The sequence below is a fragment of the Electrophorus electricus genome, chromosome 2 (assembly GCF_013358815.1).
Source record: "Electrophorus electricus isolate fEleEle1 chromosome 2, fEleEle1.pri, whole genome shotgun sequence".
Taxonomy (NCBI): Eukaryota; Metazoa; Chordata; class Actinopteri; order Gymnotiformes; family Gymnotidae; genus Electrophorus; species Electrophorus electricus.
The window spans coordinates 24,081,487-24,099,625 of record NC_049536.1 but is presented as its reverse complement, the minus strand read 5'-3'; the positions used below and the strand labels follow the sequence as shown (position 1 = coordinate 24,099,625).

General features: G+C 41.9%; 1 protein-coding gene across 9 annotated transcripts in view; it reads left to right on the top strand.

Annotated features, from left to right (window-relative positions):
- The window catches only part of LOC113577936 (collagen alpha-1(XIV) chain-like), a 61,302-nt gene that overhangs the window by 37,323 nt on the left and 5,840 nt on the right, over positions 1-18,139 (top strand). For all 9 annotated transcript variants that reach the window (XM_035536388.1, XM_035536370.1, XM_035536378.1 and 6 more), the window contains exons 24-43: positions 1-72; positions 1,204-1,278; positions 3,599-3,738; positions 4,019-4,142; positions 4,468-4,611; positions 7,863-8,027; positions 8,106-8,144; positions 8,285-8,423; positions 9,148-9,290; positions 9,430-9,539; positions 10,616-10,774; positions 11,204-11,281; positions 11,601-11,687; positions 11,800-11,853; positions 11,989-12,084; positions 13,373-13,426; positions 15,419-15,472; positions 15,594-15,647; positions 16,888-16,959; positions 18,024-18,059. The exon at positions 1-72 is cut by the window's left edge and continues 75 nt beyond it. In XM_035536388.1, coding sequence (XP_035392281.1) covers positions 1-72; positions 1,204-1,278; positions 3,599-3,738; positions 4,019-4,142; positions 4,468-4,611; positions 7,863-8,027; positions 8,106-8,144; positions 8,285-8,423; positions 9,148-9,290; positions 9,430-9,539; positions 10,616-10,774; positions 11,204-11,281; positions 11,601-11,687; positions 11,800-11,853; positions 11,989-12,084; positions 13,373-13,426; positions 15,419-15,472; positions 15,594-15,647; positions 16,888-16,959; positions 18,024-18,059 — 1,895 coding nt within the window. The remainder of the gene's footprint in view (positions 73-1,203; positions 1,279-3,598; positions 3,739-4,018; positions 4,143-4,467; positions 4,612-7,862; positions 8,028-8,105; positions 8,145-8,284; positions 8,424-9,147; positions 9,291-9,429; positions 9,540-10,615; positions 10,775-11,203; positions 11,282-11,600; positions 11,688-11,799; positions 11,854-11,988; positions 12,085-13,372; positions 13,427-15,418; positions 15,473-15,593; positions 15,648-16,887; positions 16,960-18,023; positions 18,060-18,139) is intronic.

The window sequence follows — 18,139 nt, the reverse complement described above, 5'->3', positions numbered from 1 at the left end:
AGTACAGGATCAGTGTCTATGCACAGCTCCAAGATGCCGAGGGTCCTGCTGTCACCACCATGCAGAAAACCTGTGCGTGTATGATGTCAACGCCTGCGCACACACACACACTAGAGTGCATGAAAACACATGCATGAAATGTATGTATTGTTTGTTGTTTAAGTTAGATTGTATATAGAAAAGCCCTCTTATGGATACAGCAGATTAATGTTCCTTAAATGTTTCTCATATGTAAATTGTACGCACGATGCATTTGTTGTGACAAAATAATTTGACTGGCTCTAGGATTACATACAAAATCAGTCTCAGCTAGCAAACATACACAGACGTACATGCACTCACATGTGCATACACTGAAACACACAAGCACACTGACACATATACATGCCCACCAGTGATTACTCTTGTCATCACAGCATGCAGACATACGTTAGGTTTGTGGCTTTGTTTAGAATCGGTCTAAAGCTTAAAGCCCCAGCCCCGTGGCAGTGGGGATGCCCTGATGTCTACAACAGTGGGTTGAGTCTGATAATTACCCTCATCACCCTCAGACTGATGCTGACGCGTCTATACAGGTTCACGAACACCAAACGCATTACAGAGCTCACAGTTCAGGGGCATAATTAGACACAGAATCAGAGCTGTAATCAGACAGATGACAGAAGGAAGAGCTGCACCAGGTCACTGCATGGCCATTGTGATGTGTGGGGTTTTGGTTCCAGACAATTTTAGATTGAAGCCCCAGCAGGTGTGGGTTTGAGCTGTATAATCCACTTTGTTTACATACTCATTTTCCCTTTCCCTCTGTGTGTGTGTCTGTGTGTGTGTGTGTGTGTGTGTGTGTGTGTGTGTGTGTGTGTGTGTGTGTGTGTGAGAGAGAGAGTGTGTGCATGTGTTGGCCCTTGCTTATATGCATGGTTTCATGTGTATGACATTTGTATGCATGCATGTATTTGTGCGTGTGCATGCGTGTGTGTGCGCGCGTGCGTGCCTGTGTGTGTGTGTGCGCGCGTGGGTGTGTGTGTGTGTGTGTGTGTGCGCGTGCGTGCCTGTGTGTGTGTGTGTGCGTGTGTGTGTGTGCGTGGGTGGGTGCGCGCGTGGGTGTGTGTGTGTGTGTGTGTGTGCGCGTGCGTGCCTGTGTGTGTGTGTGTGCGTGTGTGTGTGTGCGTGGGTGGGTGCGTGCGTGCGTGTGTGTTCCTGTAGTCCCGGTACCCACTCCACCTCCCACCAGACCTCCTACCACCATACCCCTCCCTACCATTCCTGTGGCTAAAGAAGGTAAGCCTGCACAAGCCGACATCTGAAGTCCTTTTAGTAGCATACCATGCCATTACAGGAGGAAATCCTGCAAAATTACAATGAAAAGCTTTTCTGGACACTCTAAAGCAATCATTGAGTATTTACTGTAAAATAGTATTATGTGCACTCCAAAAAAGTTTCAAATGTTAAATATTTTTATCCATCATCATTCATGTGATATTCATTTTGTATTATCAGAAGATTATTTGCTCTGAAGCGTGTACTGACTTTAACTTAAAGGATGTTTTCCTGGCTTTTGTCAACACCTAGCTCAAAGAATCGGATGATCCAAATAATGATTTGAGATTTGGCTTAATCAGAGATGTAGGCTAAAGGATAAATATCAGACAGTTACTATGGAGACGAAGGCCATCTCTGTAATGCTCAAATCTAGTACACACTACTAAAATGAGAAAGTGGAAGATTTGATCGGGGATTTAAAACTTGGGGTGCAAAGGGACTTATGCAAAGAGAATTCTACAATTCTGACAGTGAACATCTGAACCTGAGAAACCTCATCAGAACACAACCAAATCAATCACTATCTATCCGTAATAGGAAAGGTAACTTTGGAGAGGGGTCTGAGCTCTAGGCAGATGAGTCAGAGTCATCCATAAAGAGTAGAGAGGTATTACACACAATTAACACCAAATCACTGATTCCTTATTCATTATTTTCTTTTTTATTTATTTATTGTAAAAATTAATAAAGACACTGAAAAAAAGAGAAAGAGGGGGAAAAAGAGAAGGGGAGCAGCAGGGTGGGGTGGAGGAGGACAGAAGGAGAAGGAGGTGCAGAGGAGTGAGAAGATCAGCCTCTCTGATCGTCGTGAATGAGAGGAGGAGAGACGAGGCAGTTACTGAGCTGAGAAGTCCTGGTCCTCTGCTCTGGGCCCATTGGCTTTTTAGAGCTCATCAGAAAATGGAAACCTGATCCTTTCCATTTTTTAGAGTTAGTACTACACTGCCTGGCCAAAAAAAAAAAAAAAAAGGTCACACCCTCTAATATTTCATTGGACCGCCTTTAGCTTTGAGTGCGGCACGCGTTTGCTGTGGCATCGTTTCCACAAGCTTCTGCGATGTCACAACATTTATTTCTGTCTAGTGTTGAATTAATTTGTCCCCAAGATCTTGTATTGATGATGGGAGATTTGGACCACTGCGCAAAATCTTCTCCAGCACATCCAAAAGATTCTCAATGGGGTTCAGGTCTGGACTCTGTGGTGGCCAATCCATGTGTGAAAATGATGTCTCGTGCTCCCTGAACCACTCTTTCACAATTTGAGCCCGATGAATCCTGGCATTGTCATCTTGGAATATGCCTGTGCTATCAGGGAAGAAAAAATCCATTGATGGAATAACCTGGTCATTCAGTATATGCAGGTAGTCAGCTGATTCTTTCTCATTCTTTGGGCACATAACGTTGCTGAATCTAGACCTGACCAACTGCAGCAACCCAAATCATAGCACTGCCCCCACAGGCTTGTATGGTAGGCACTAGGCATGATGGGTGCATCACTTCAGCTCCCTCTCTTCATACCCTGATGCACCCATCACTCTGGAACAGGGTAAATCTGGACTCATCAGACCACATGACCTTCTTCCATTGCTTCAGAGTCCAATCTTTATGCTCCCTAGCAAATTGAAGCCATTTTTGCTGGTTAGCCTCACTGTCAAGTGATTTTCTTAAGGCTACACAGCTGTTTAGTCCCAATCCCTTGAGTTCCCTTCGCACTGTGCGTGTGGAAATGCTCTTACTTTCACTATTAAACATGTTTTTCTACGATTTGATTTCACCACACGTTTAAGTGATCACTGATCCTGATCATTCAAGATTTTTTTCCGACAACATTCCTTCCTCTAAGATGATGTTTCCCCACTGTCCTTCCACTTTTTAATAATGCGTTGGACAGTTCTTAACCCGATTTTAGTAGTTTCAGCAATCTCCTTAGATGTTTTTTTCTGCTTGATGCATGCCAATAATTTGACCCTTCTGAAACATATTAACATCTTTTCCACGACCACAGGATGCATATTTCGACATGGTTGTTTAACAAACGAGAAGCTACTCACTGCATCATTTAGAGTTAAATCACTTGTTGCCAGCTCAAACATAATCACCCATGCTGTAATTATCCATTGGGAGGCTCTTACCTATTTGCTTAGTTAAATCCAGGGGGTGACCAGTTTCAGTCACTTTCCCCCTCCCTCTCTCTCTCTCCCTCTCTCTCTCTTTCCCTCCCTCTCTCTCCATCCTCTCACCCCCCCCCCCCCCGTATATATATATGCGTATATCTCAGTATGCAAAGCGGCGAAGGCAGATCTGGTGTTCTTGGTTGATGGCTCCTGGAGTATTGGTGATGACAACTTCCTGAAAATCATCCGCTTCCTGTATAGCACAACCGGTGCACTAGATGAGATTGGTCCTGGAGGCACACAGGTCAGCGCCCTTCAGAACCTAGCCCCTAACCTAGCCCCAAACCTAGCTCGGAATCTATCCTCAAACCTATCCCAGAACTTAGCTCTGAATTTAGACCCAAACCTAGTCCCTAACCTAGTCTTGACCTTAATCTGGAACTTATCCCAGAATTTAGCATGGAATATATATGGCAGTAACAATATTAATGCCAGCCAACAAGCCAGTAAGACATTAGCAAGATGTCTTAACAGTATAATATGTAAACATATTTAACTCTCACCCCTCTTTCTCTTCTTGGCAGGTGGCCATTGCACAGTTCAGTGATGATGCCCGCACTGAGTTTAAACTGAACTCGTATGATAACAAGGAGAGTCTGCTAGACGCCATTCAGAGGATTTCATATAAAGGAGGAAACACGAAAACAGGCAGGCTGCTTTTCGCACCTGTACACCTGTACACGAGGGGGCTATTTGACAAATGTCATAATGTCCCCCTAATGCAGATGAGTACTTTGTTAGATGGAGCCGAGCCATTGACTTTTTAACCGATCAAGGGTGACTTGCTATTTGTAATTATATTATATTACGTTATACACATTATAATTACCTTCTTTTTAGTTTCTTAAACTACAAACTGAATTTCTCTTATTTAATGAAAAGTTTAATACACTAACATAACCCTTGTGTTGGCTTATTATAAAATAGCTCTCTGTAGAAGTTTGACTGCTGACTTTTGACCTTTCACCTATAGGACGCGCTATGCAGCATGTGAAGAATGCTATCTTCACAGTGGCTGGAGGAACGAGAAGGGGTGTGCCCAAAGTGTTGGTGGTCTTGACAGACGGACGATCTCAAGATGATGTCAGTAAGATCTCCCAGGAGATACAGACAGAGGGTGAGGATCTCTGTGTCGGTAGATCTGTCTTTAAGGCTGTCAGTGTGTAGGTCTGTAGGTAGGTAGGTCTACTGTGCCTACCTGTCTCTATTAACTATGTGCAAGTCTGTCTGTAGGGTTGTTTGTGTATGTAGAACGTATGTGTGTATATTTAAAGTGTGTATACAGGATACATGTATGAATTTATTTTGTAGATGTATGTTACATTTTGTCTATTTACAGATGTGTTTGTTGTGTGTGTGTGTACATTTTACATACTGTTTGTGTGTACAGGTTATATAGTGTTTGTGTGTGTTCATTTTCATAGTGTTTGTGTCTGTACAGGTTACATAGTGGTTGTGTGTGTGTACATTTTACATACTGTTTGTGTGTGTGCAGGTTACATACTGTTTGTGTGTACAGGTTACATAGTGTTTGTGTTTGTGCAGGTTACATAGTGATTATGTGTGTACAGGTTACATAGTGTTTGTGTGTGTACAGGTTACATAGTGGTTGTATGTGTACAGGTTACATAGTCGTTGTGTGTATACAGGTTACATAGTGTTTCTGTGTGTACAGGTTACATAGTGTTTGTGTGTGTGTCTATACATTTTACATACTGTTTGTGTGTACAGGTTATATAGTGTTTGTGTGTGTTCATTTTCATAGTGTTCATGTGTGTACAGGTTACATAGTGTTTGTGTGTTCATTTTTATAGTGTTTGTGTGTGTACAGGTTACATACTGTTTGTGTGTATACAGGTTACATACTGTTTGTGTGTGTACAGGTTACATAGTGTTTGTGTGTACAGGTTACATGGTGTTTGTGTGTGTTCAGGTTACATAGTGGTTGTTTGTGTGTACATTTTACATACTGTTTGTGTGTACAGGTTATATAGTGTTTGTGTGTACAGGTTACATAGTGGTTGTTTGTGTGTACATTTTACATACTGTTTGTGTGTACAGGTTATATAGTGTTTGTGTGTGTTCATCTTCATAGTGTTTGTGTGTGTACAGGTTACATAGTGGTTGTGTGTGTGTACATTTTACATACTGTTTGTGTGTGTGCAGGTTACATACTGTTTGTGTGTACAGGTTACATAGTGTATGTGTGTGTACAGGTTACATAGTGGTTGTGTGTGTACAGGCTACATAGTGTTATGTGTGTGTACAGCTTACATAGTGTTTGTGTGTGTACAGGTTACATAATGCTTGTGTTTGTGTTCAGGTTACATAGTGTATGTGTGTGTACAGGTTACATAGTGTTTGTGTGTGTTCAGGTTACATAGTGTTTGTGTGTTTGCAGGTTACATACTGTTTGTGTGTACAGGTTACATAGTGTTTGTGTGTGTGCAGGTTACATACTGTTTGTGTGTGTACAGGTTACATAGTGTTTGTGTGTACAGGTTACAGAGTATTTGTGTGTGTTCAGGTTACATAGTGTTTGTATGTGTTCAGGTTACATAGTGTTTGTATGTATTCAGGTTACATAGTGTTCGTGTGTGTACAGGTTACATAGTGTTTGTGTGTGTTCATTTTTATAGTGTTTGTGTGTGTACAGGTTACATAGTGTTTGTGTGTGTTCAGGTTACATAGTGGTTGTTTGTGTGTACATTTTACATACTGTTTGTGTGTACAGGTTATATAGTGTTTGTGTGTACAGGTTACATGGTGTTTGTGTGTGTTCAGGTTACATAGTGGTTGTTTGTGTGTACATTTTACATACTGTTTGTGTGTACAGGTTATATAGTGTTTGTGTGTGTTCATCTTCATAGTGTTTGTGTCTGTACAGGTTACATAGTGGTTGTGTGTGTGTACATTTTACATGCTGTTTGTGTGTGTGCAGGTTACATACTGTTTGTGTGTACAGGTTACATAGTGTTTGTGTGTGTGCAGGTTACAAAGTGATTGTATGTGTACAGGTTACATAATGCTTGTGTTTGTGTTCAGGTTACATAGTGTATGTGTGTGTACAGGTTACATAGTGGTTGTGTGTGTACAGGCTACATAGTGTTATGTGTGTGTACAGCTTACATAGTGTTTGTGTGTGTACAGGTTACATAATGCTTGTGTTTGTGTTCAGGTTACATAGTGTATGTGTGTGTACAGGTTACATAGTGTTTGTGTGTGTATAGGTTACATAATGCTTGTGTGTACAGGTTGCATAGCGCTTGTGTGTGTGTTCAGGTTACACAGTGCATGTGTGTGTACAGGTTACATAGTGTTTGTGTGTGTACAGGTTACAGAGTGTTTGTGTGTACAGGTTACATAGTGTATGTGTGTGTACAGGTTACATAGTGTTTGTGTGTGTTCAGGTTACATAGTGTTTGTGTGTTTGCAGGTTACATACTGTTTGTGTGTACAGGTTACATAGTGTTCGTGTGTGTATAGGTTACATAATGCTTGTGTGTTCAGGTTGCATAGCGCTTGTGTGTGTGTTCAGGTTACACAGTGTATGTGTGTACAGGTTACATAGTGTTTGTGTGTGTACAGGTTACAGAGTGTTTGTGTGTACAGGTTACATGGTGTTTGTGTGTGTTAAGGTTACATGGTGTTTGTATGTGTTCAGGTTACATAGTGTTTGTATGTGTTGAGGTTACATAGTGTTCGTGTGTGTACAGGTTACATAATGCCTGTGTGTACAGGTTATATAGCGCTTGTGTGTGTGTTCAGGTTTCACAGTGTATGTGTCTGTACAGGTTACATAGTTTTTGTGTGTGTACAGGTTACATAGTCTTTGTGTGTACAGGTTACATACTGTTTCTGTGTGTTCATGTTACATAGTGTTTGTGTTTGTGTTTGTGCAGGTTACATAGTGTTTGTGTGTGTACAGGTTACATCGTGTTTGTGTGTGCAGGTTATATCATGTTTGTGTGTGTGCAGGTTACATAGTTTTTGTGTGTGTACAAGTTACATAATGCTTGTGTGTCCAGGTTACTTAGTGCTTGTGTGTCTGTTAAGGTTACATAGTTTTTGTGTGTGTACAGGTTACATAGTGTTTGTGTGTGTATAGGTTACATAGTGTTTGTGTGTGTGCAGGTTACATAGTTTTTGTGTGTGTACAGGTTACATAGTTTTTGTGTGTGTACAGGTTACATAGTGCTTGTGTGTCTGTTCAGGTTACATAGTTTTTGTGTGTATACAGGTTACATAGTGTTTGTGTGTGTACAGGTTACATACTGTTTGTGTGTACAGGTTACATACTGTTTGTGTGTGTGCAGGTTACATACTATTTGTGTGTGTTCAGGTTACATAGTGCTTGTGTGTGTTCAGGTTACGTAGTGTTTGCGATTGGTTTTGCTGATGCGGATTACGGGGAGCTGGTGAGCATCGCCAGCAAACCCAGCGAGAGACACGTGTTCTTTGTGGACGACCTGGATGCCTTCAGGAAGATCGAAGAGAAACTCATCACCTTTGTCTGTGAGGCAGCTTCAGCAAGTAAGTGTGTGTGTGTGTGTATGTGTATTTCATAGTTTGATTATATTTCTGAATACTCTGTGTTCTGCTGCTGTGTAGCCTGCCCTTCTGTTCCAATGCGTGGCAGCACACTACCAGGTCAGTCCCATAATTCCACAGTTAATGCCACATCTGGAGACTCTACTCATATACACAACTGTGTATAACCCCTATTAAACATGTCACTCTCACACGCCACATGCATGGACATGCGTGCGCACACACTCACACACACACAGGCTTTAGGATGATGGAACTTTTTGGGCTGGTGGAACACCTGTACAGCAGTGTGGAGGGTGTTTCCATGGAGCCTGGGACCTTCAACAGCTTCAGCAGCTACAGACTAGCCAGAGATGCCCTCCTGTCACAGCCTACCAGGTACACACACACACACACACACACACACACACACACACACACACAACATACATACATATACACTTACACACCTCTCTCTTTTGCTGACTGATATTCTTTCTCCCTCTGTGCTCTCTCTCTTTGTATCTCTCTTCCTCACTCTTTCTGTCTCTGACTTTGTCTCCATCTCTCTTTCATACACAAGCACTTCCTACACGCACACACACACACACACAGAAATGTTAAATAATAACAAACCCTGGTGGATTTCTCTCTGTTCTCTGCTTTACTTCCATACATGCACACACACTCTGAAAATAACACATTATTCTGGCCTGCTGGGCTTGATAAATGGAAGCAAATGTGAGTTAATGTGAGTCTTGGGCATAGTGAGCTACATAGTTGTGCTATAACTCTTACTGCTTCATTTAATATCTCCACCTGTCTGATGCACCCCCCCACTCACATGCTCACTCACACACTCACTCAGACACGGCATGGTGTTCTTCAGAGAAGAATAACCTCTGTATGACCTTTTGGCTGCAGTAAATGTATTACATGTATTATGTATCCATTAACTTGCTCTCCAGTCCATTAACTTGTTAACACCCATTACTCCCCATTAAAATTAAGACTGCTTTTAGCATGAATGTGTAACCTCTCTAGTGACCTGATAACCCCAGGGTTAGGATTACGGTTAGAGTTAGGGTTATGTTTGACCTCTCTGGTGACCTCATGACCCCAGGTTTATCCACCCCGAGGGCCTGCCATCTGACTACACCATCACCATGCTGTTCCGCCTGCTTCCAGAAACCCCACAGGAGCCCTTTGCCTTATGGGAAATTCTCAACAGCAGAAATGAACCCTTAATAGGGGTCATCCTGGATAGTGAGTAGCAAAAGTCTGTATGTATGTGTGTGTGTGTGTGTGTGTGTGTGTGTGTGTGTGTGTGGGTGTGTGGGTGGACTGGTGATAACTGCAACCATCTGTAGAACTGTAATCTTTGTCTTTCTACCTTTGTATGTAGATGGGGGCCAGACACTGACATTCTTTAATAACGACTATAAGGGGGATTTTCAGACAGTAACATTTGAGGGTCCAGAGATTAAGAAGCTCTTCTATGGCAGTTTTCACAAGGTTGGTGCTCACATACATACACACACACACACACACACACACACACCCACAAAGACACACCCTCCCCCAAGGACACACCCATGCCCAAAGACACACACACACATCACCCACACACGATCACACTCCCACACAATCACATGTATTTCTCATGTTTTGCTTCATGACTGCCATCTTTTGTTCTATATCCCAGCATGTTTAAGTGAGCTGTAGTTTCCCCAATAACTCTAAACATGAACTGTATCCCTAATGACTAGTTTACCCAAATAGCACAAATTTCAAAATCAAACACTATTTCCTTAATCCTTATAATCTCTTCCCAAAAATCTGGTAGCCTTGTTATGAAATGAATTGCAGTCCAGGCAGAATTAGTGTGTTCCTGCTGACTGATGCCAGATGCTGCCCTGTTAGAGGGCGCAGATCCAAGAATTCTCATATAAACTGCCAAGACAGAACAGCTGTTGTGGAAATTCATTAATCTGAGGTAATTTTGCAAAGATTAACTAGCCAGTACACATTCTGATAAGGTTTGTTTCCTTCATCTTCTGTAATTTGATGATGGCGTTATTGCCGTTCTCCTGGAGCAGTGCCATTGGTGCAGATTGGATGTGCACACTAACCCACAACCTCATACACAGGTCTCAGATCAGCTCCGCCAACCCACTACCTGATCCACAGGTCTCAGTTCAGCTCTGCTAACACACAGTCTGATCCACAGGTCTCAGATCAGCTCTGCTAACCCACCACCTGATCCACTGGTCTCAGTTCAGCTCTGCTAATACACAGTCTGATCCACTGGTCTCAGATGGGACCAGATGGATTCACACAACAGATATGCTCATCTCCCACTAAAAACTATACAAGAAAGGAGCACAGACATCTTCCAGGACAATTTACTGGGCATTACTGAATAGAAGAAAACTTTTTTATAGCCTTTTTGCACTAAATCATAACATCATGATGTGCTAGTGTAGTGTCCTGTCCTAAAATGTATTTACCATTATTTAATAAATGTGTGTGTGTGTGTGTGTGTGTGTGTGTGTGTGTGTGTGTGTGTGTGTGTGTGTGTATGCTTATAGCTGCATATAGCCGTGAGCAAGACACTAGCCCTGGTGATGGTGGACTGTAGCCTGGTTGGAGAGAAGCCCATTAACGCTGCTGGAAACATCACAGCAGATGGATTAGAGGTTCTAGGCAGAATGGTCCGATCTAGAGGTGCTAAGGACAACTCTGCACCGGTATGCTATAGTGTGTGTGGGTTGGTGGGTATGTGTGTGTGTGTGAGTACATGTATGTTTGCTTTTTTTCCCTTTATATTTGCAGGATGTGTTTTTCTGGTGGTGAATTTATTTCATTTTGTGCTGCTTCCTTGTGAAAATTAATAATAGACAATAGTTGATAAAGTTGATACGTGTGTGTGTGTGTGTGTGTGTGTGTGTGCGTGCGTGTGTGCGTGCGTGTGTGTGTGTGTGCATGCGTGTGTGAGTGTGTGTGTGTGTGTGTGTGTGCGTGTGTGTGTATGTGTGTGTGTGTGTGTGTGTGTGTGTGTGTGTATGTGTGTGTGTGTGTGTGTGTGTGTGTGTGTGTGCGTGCGTGTGTGTGTGTGTGTGTGTGTGTGTGTATGTGTGTGTGTGTGTGTGTGTGTGTGTGTGTGTGTGTGTGTGTAGTTCCAGCTCCAGTCATTTGATATTGTGTGTAGTACATCATGGGCTCGTCGAGACAAGTGCTGTGACCTTCCAAGTCTGGTGAGGTTGTTCTCTCATCTTTGTGTATGTGTGTGTGTGTGTGTGTGTGTATGTGTGTGTGTGTGTGTGTGTGTGTGTGAGAGAGAGAGAGAAAGAGAGAGAGAGAGAGAGAGAGAGAGAGAGAGATAATAGCTCATAGCTATTGTATTTACCTTAATACATATCCATTCTAATTTATTATGCTGATATGTTTAATAAATCAACTAATTTTTAACCTTTCTGGGATCACCATCATATAATTTCCTAAAATGTATCCCAAGTGTTCAAAAGCAGTTGTTGTTTCAGTAGTTATTTTTTGTTGTTTCCTTGTTTATTCCAGAGGAAGGAAGCAGACTGTCCTGCTCTGCCTCGTGCCTGCACCTGCACTCAGGACAGTAAAGGACCTCCTGGCCCAGTTGGACCGCCGGTACACAGCCACTATTACACTCATATACTACTTATTTCAAAGTAGTAGCTAATTACCACCCTTTCTGGCCCCTCTCTGTGTGTGTGTGTGTGTGTGTGTGTGTGTTTGACAGGGAAGTCCTGGTATCCGAGGAACACGAGGCGACAGAGGAGAGCCAGGCCCTGTGGTACATCACCATCCTCAATGCATCTGACTTCTACACTGGACGAAATAGTTCGGACTGGACATTCACACATGTGTGTGTGTGTGTGTGTGTGCACGCATGCGCGTATGCATGTGTGTGTCTGTGTGTATGTTGTAGGGGCCAGTGGGCTCAATAGGAGATGCAGGAGTACCAGGTGCTCAGGGACCCCCTGGACCACAGGGGCCAAGTGGACGATCCATCAGAGGTCCTCCGGTAACACACCACCACACACACACATATACAAAAACACACATGCAGATACATGCTGCCGTATACCAAAAGACAGGAATTAGATTCTCCATTAGAAACCACTCCTGGTCCTGAGTTCCTGGGTTTGGCCCTGAGTTTGAGACGTGTTTGCCTGCTTTCATGTTTAGAAAGCAACAGTATTGGGTTAATGGCAGATGCACTTATCCAGACTGACTTACATATTTATCAGCACAACAGTACATGTGGTCCCAGGTAATTGAATCCATGACCTTGGTGTTACTAACACCATGCTCTACCTGCTCTACAAGGTGATCCACAGGAGTGTGTGTGTGTGTGTGTGTGTGTGTGTGTGTGTGTGTGTGTGTGTGTGTGTGTGCACACTTCCATGTGTGCATGTGGCTCATTGTCCTAATACCCACAATCTCCATTGTCCTAATCTCCACAGTGCTGTAAATGTGTGCTATATGATCTAGTGATGTAATCACAGGGTACGTGTGCACTCACTGACAGATTCCACTGTACAGCTACACCTGCAGTATGCCTGACTAAAAGATACAATAAACAATTTTATCTTTAAATACAATAAACAGTTTTATCTTTAAATACTTCATGGCTGATTGAGGTACATACTAGGCTTCTCACTGTTCCTCCATTTGAACTTCATGGCTTCAGATCCTGAGAATCCTCTAGAGGGCTTAATCTATCTTGAACACTAGAAACACCCTATTTTAGGGCAGATTAGACAGTCTAGATTAAACACTCCAGATTAAACACTCTATATTAAACACGCCTTCCTCATATTCCCAAACCATTCAACTACCTTAACCTTAATCTTATAACCTTATTAACCGTCATCATTGTTGTAGCTGCGGTTAAACTTTGGTGTTCATTTTCTCATTTTGCATTTTGGGGTCTGAAAAATGATATTTGAAACAAATGTATTAATATTAATATTAACAAACTACTTAATATTATTATTCTAAACACGACCATTGACCTTTAAATTGGAGTGTATAAATGTGGAATACTATGTAAAGTGCAGTAATTCACCAGAACTGATTGAACTCTTACAGTTAAGCAAGTGGATTTATTCAAATACTAAATCCCAGTTATAATACTATAACTCTACCGCCTCGCGTTTACAAACACTACCATAATCAATATAGGAATTATGGCAGGGTTAAGCAAGAAATGACATTTACGTGGTTTACGATTAATGAACAAAATCAATAATGAGATTGTTTGTTTGTATGTTAAGGGTGTGTATGTTTTTATGTGTGTGTGCATTTAGGGTGGACCAGGTGAGAAAGGGGAGAAAGGTGAAGCAGGACCTCGTGGGCTTCAGGTAAACTACTATGCTTCCTCCACCTACGGGAACTCCACCCTGCCTGACTGTTTGTGGGACATAGCTTACTCAGACAGATCAGGTTCTGTGCAACACTGTTGTATTAAGAATTCAGTGCATATCTAAAATATTTCAGTTGAAATGTCTGGCCTCATCTAATGAACCCAACACCAGAACATCACAGTACACTAATGAACCAAATACCAGAACATCACAGTACACTAATGAACCCAATACCAGAATATTATGGTGTACTAATGAGCCCAACACCAGAACATCACAGTACACTAATGAACCCAATACCAGAACATCACAGTACACTAATGAACCCAATACCAGAACATCACAGTGTACTAATGAACCCAACACCAGAACATCACAGTGTACTAATGAACCCAACACCAGAACATCACAGTGTACTAATGAACCCAACACCAGAACATCACCGTGTACTAATGAACCCAACACCAGAACATCACAGTGTACTAATGAACCCAACACCAGACCATTAGAGTACACTAATGAACCCAATACCAGAATATAACAGTACACTAATGAACCCAATACCAGAACATCACAGTACACTAATGAACCCAACATCACAGTGTACTAATGAACCAAACACTAGAACATCACAGTGTACTAATGAACCCAACACCAGAACATCACCGTGTAATAATGAACCCAACACCACAACATCAGAGTACACTAATGAACCCAACACCAGAGCATCACAGTATACTAATGAACCCAACACCAGAACATCACTGTACATTAATGAATCCAACACCTGAAATCACAGTATACTAATGAACCCAACACCAGAACATCACTGTTCACTAATGAATCCAACACAGAACATTACTGTTCACTAATGAATCCAACACCAGAACATCACAGTACACTAATGAACCCAACACCAGAACATCACAGTATACTAATGAACCTAATACCAGAACATCACAGTACACTAATGAACCCAACACCAGAACATCACTGTACATTAATGAATCCAACACCAGAAATCACAGTATACTAATGAACCCAACACCAGAACATCACTGTTCACTAATGAATCCAACACCAGAAATATCACTGTACACTAATGAACCCAGCACCAGAACATCACAAGCTCCTCCAGTAAACCCTTTCTTCAACAGATCTTTTATAGTTGGAATTATGAGCATAACTGCTTTGAAAAGTGTTGGGGATGAGAATACAGACAGCATGTTGAATTCCATTCAGATGCACCTCAAATTCATGTTCGCTTTAAGAAGTTCTTGGGCACATTCAAAGACATCAGCGCTGGCACTGAAAGAAAGAGGTTCATGAATGTCAAGTCTATCAGTATCTAACAATACAACAATATTAACATTATAGTTTAAAATATATTTGTATTTAAAAATATTTATATTTAACTGTAAAATATAATTGTTTTCTAATTATTTTAATTTAAAAATTGTTTTGTTGGAACGTTTATTTTGAACGCAGCTGTTCTGGGCTTTTTTCACAGAGCCCAGGTGCAATGACAGCCATTGGTCAAATGTTAAGTTAGAGGCGTGGCCTAACAGTTTTCCACGTGATCTTAATTTTCACAGACTGTTTGGACAGGTATCTGCAGCAAGCTGTTATATAAAATATTTTTCAGAGTACACTTTCAAGAAGTGTACAAAATCAGCCAATTCAGAAAGTGGAAGGGACTTGTCCCCAGTGTAAACTACCACACAAATTATAGCGTAAACTGGTCATCACAAAATGTTCTGAATAAAACTTTAATCTTCAAATCCAAATAAATGTGTGTGCCATTTTAATGTTGCTGGAGTAGCAGTTTATCTCATTTTCTTCCCTCTTAATGTGACTGTATAATATAATTATTTTAGATTATTATCTTACTACAATAATGGAATTCCGATACATTTAATGTTTTGCTGTATTGTATTGCTGTAGATGTCTTTGGATCATTCTCTGCTCATTTTGTGTTTTTCACTGCAGGGAATACCAGGAACTTCAGGGACTCCAGGACGGGAGGGCCCACCAGGACCAAGGGTAACATTCCTTCAGACCTGATTGGGTTAAAGTTTATGTAATGGTAGCTGTGATTGGGTTAAAGCTTATGTAATGTTAGCTGTGATTGGATGGTCAGTAGTTGGTGTAATCTAATCCACAGGGTTTGCCAGGTAAAGATGGACCACAGGGAAGAATGGGTCCCCCAGGAAATATTGTGAGAACACGTCACTTTCACACACACACAGACACACACACACACACACACACACACATGTCGTTTGAGTTTTTGCCCCACATTTCTGACAACTTTGGTCACAGCCAGGCCTCATGTTAAAGCATTGCTGCATGTCAGTACGAACGTTTTGGCAGGGGGCTGTCTTCACAGCTCTCTAATCCACATGAGGACAGCCATGATGTCAGCTTAGACTAGGGAACGTGCAGTCTGCTCACTGAAGTGTGCACAGAGAATGCACACTGCCACTCGCCCACAGTGATGCTTATCTTTCCCAGCCTGAAGCTTGGAAGTGTTCCAAAGTGAAACTTTTCCCTGTTGGATAAAAGCCACTGCATCCGATGCCCTTGTGGTTTAAAGGGGCTTTTGAATGTTGCTTAGCGACAGAGAAGAGAGCGACCGTGTTTTCCTCTCCTCCTGATAAGAACTCGGCTGAGGGGCAGAACACTAATCAGTGCTTTTATCAGGATACTGGTAGAAACACTGGGTTTGTCAGTAAATGCAGTTAATGCACCATAAACCCTTTTGAAATGCTCCTAAGAGTACATGAATCACTGATCTACCATTTAAGTGCACAGTGGATTAATGCTTTAGGCTGCATAAATCTAATATTTGTCCCCTTTTTCCACATATTGGTTCACTATGTCATATAAAGTTCCATCCTGCAGATGAACACTGTCAGAACTAAAACACAACACTGTTAGAACTAAAACTCAACACTGTCAGAAATAAACTCAACACTGTCAGAATTACATTTACATTTACGGTATTTGGTAGATGCTCTTATGCAGAGCAACTTACAAAATGCTTTGTCATTTACTCAGAGAATGAACTAAAACTCATTCTCAGAACTAACTCAACACTGCAGAGCTTGAACTATCTCAACACTGCAGAGCTTGAACTAACTCAACACTGCAGAGCTTGAAGTAACTCAACACTGCAGAGCTTGAACTATCTCAACACTGCAGAGCTTGAACTATCTCAACACTGCAGAGCTTGCTGTGATCCAGTTTTTAAAATGGTAACCTACAACCTGCACTCTTGGTTTGGTCCTCAAAACTATCTGCCCAGTCACCATACGCATGGCCCTGTCTGCTTCAGTAGCCACTTTTTCTTTAATCTTCCATTATCCCACATAAATGGATTTAGCTTCTCCTTGCCATTTTTAGCTGGATGTTAATGGATACAGGTTGCTACAGCTAATTTCTTCTGTTGTCTTTAGGGAGGTCCAGGAGCTCCTGGTGCACCAGGCCAGACCGGTCCTCCTGGACCCATTGGAGAGCAGGGACCTTTGGTGAGAACAGAATACCATCTGGACAGTGATTGTGTGTAGGTGTGGGCATCCGTATGTGTGTGTGTGTGTGTGTGTGTGTGTGTGTGTGTGTGTGTGTGTGTGTGGTGTGATAATGATTAATTAAATAGGCACATCCTTTTCTGAAGGTATTGCAGGTATCATGTTTCATCAAAGGAAAAGAGAACAATAAACAATTTAGTCCAATTCTGGAGAGCAAAGTCCTACTTTGAAATTACAACTGCAGAATTAAAACTGCAGCCAATTAGCCATTATGTCTTTATTTTATTTTGGTGGTGGTTGTTGTTGTTGTTGTTGTTGTTAATATTGTTAATTGTCAATGTAGATTAATTAGCTAATTTTTGATGTTGAAATTCATAGCCTCTTGGCATCACTGTTATGTTGGTGAATTGTGTCTGTTCCAACTTGTTAACACCTCACAGCTCAGAAAACAAAATATCACAGTGTAATATTATCTATTGTGGAAATGTCTTCAGGTGTGTTTGGTCTTTAATGCTGGCCATTTTTGCCACCCTGATCTACAGCTTTCATAACAAACTAAATAATTCAAGATTTGCTGGTAAAGCACAAGTTACTGATGACGCTGAATGCTGAAGGGCTTTGGAAACATCTCGTGTGCAGGGCTTGTGTGTCGTTCCTAATATCCTCTGGTATGACAACCCTTAAGTGAAAATGTGGAAGAGGTGGTGTGTGTGTTTAACATGTGTCTATGTGTGCATGTGTGTGTATGTAATGTAAAGAGATGTGATACTGTTATGTCCACATTCGCTCTACAGCTGGAGTGGTGTTGTGGGTGCTGAGAGAGCCCAAGCCCGCTAGCACGCCAGGCTCCCCCGTGTGTGCACTGCTGTCCCGGGCATTGTTCTGCCATCCTTCCCTTGCTCCTTACACACAGTGCTAACAAACACTGGACTGGTCTGGAGGAGTCCATGTCCTAGGTCCTGCACTGGGACTTGGCCTTCTGAGAGCCATCGTCCTGTGTCTCCCCCTGTCCGTCCCGCTGCCCAGCTTCCCTGTTCTAACACATCTCTCTGCGTCTGTTTTAGGGCCCTCCAGGTTCCAAAGGAGAGAAGGGAGAACGAGTGAGTACTCCACTCTGGTCATTTCCTTTATTAAATCTCTTTGTCCTTTTCTTTGGAGCACTCTGGTTAGTGAATGTCCC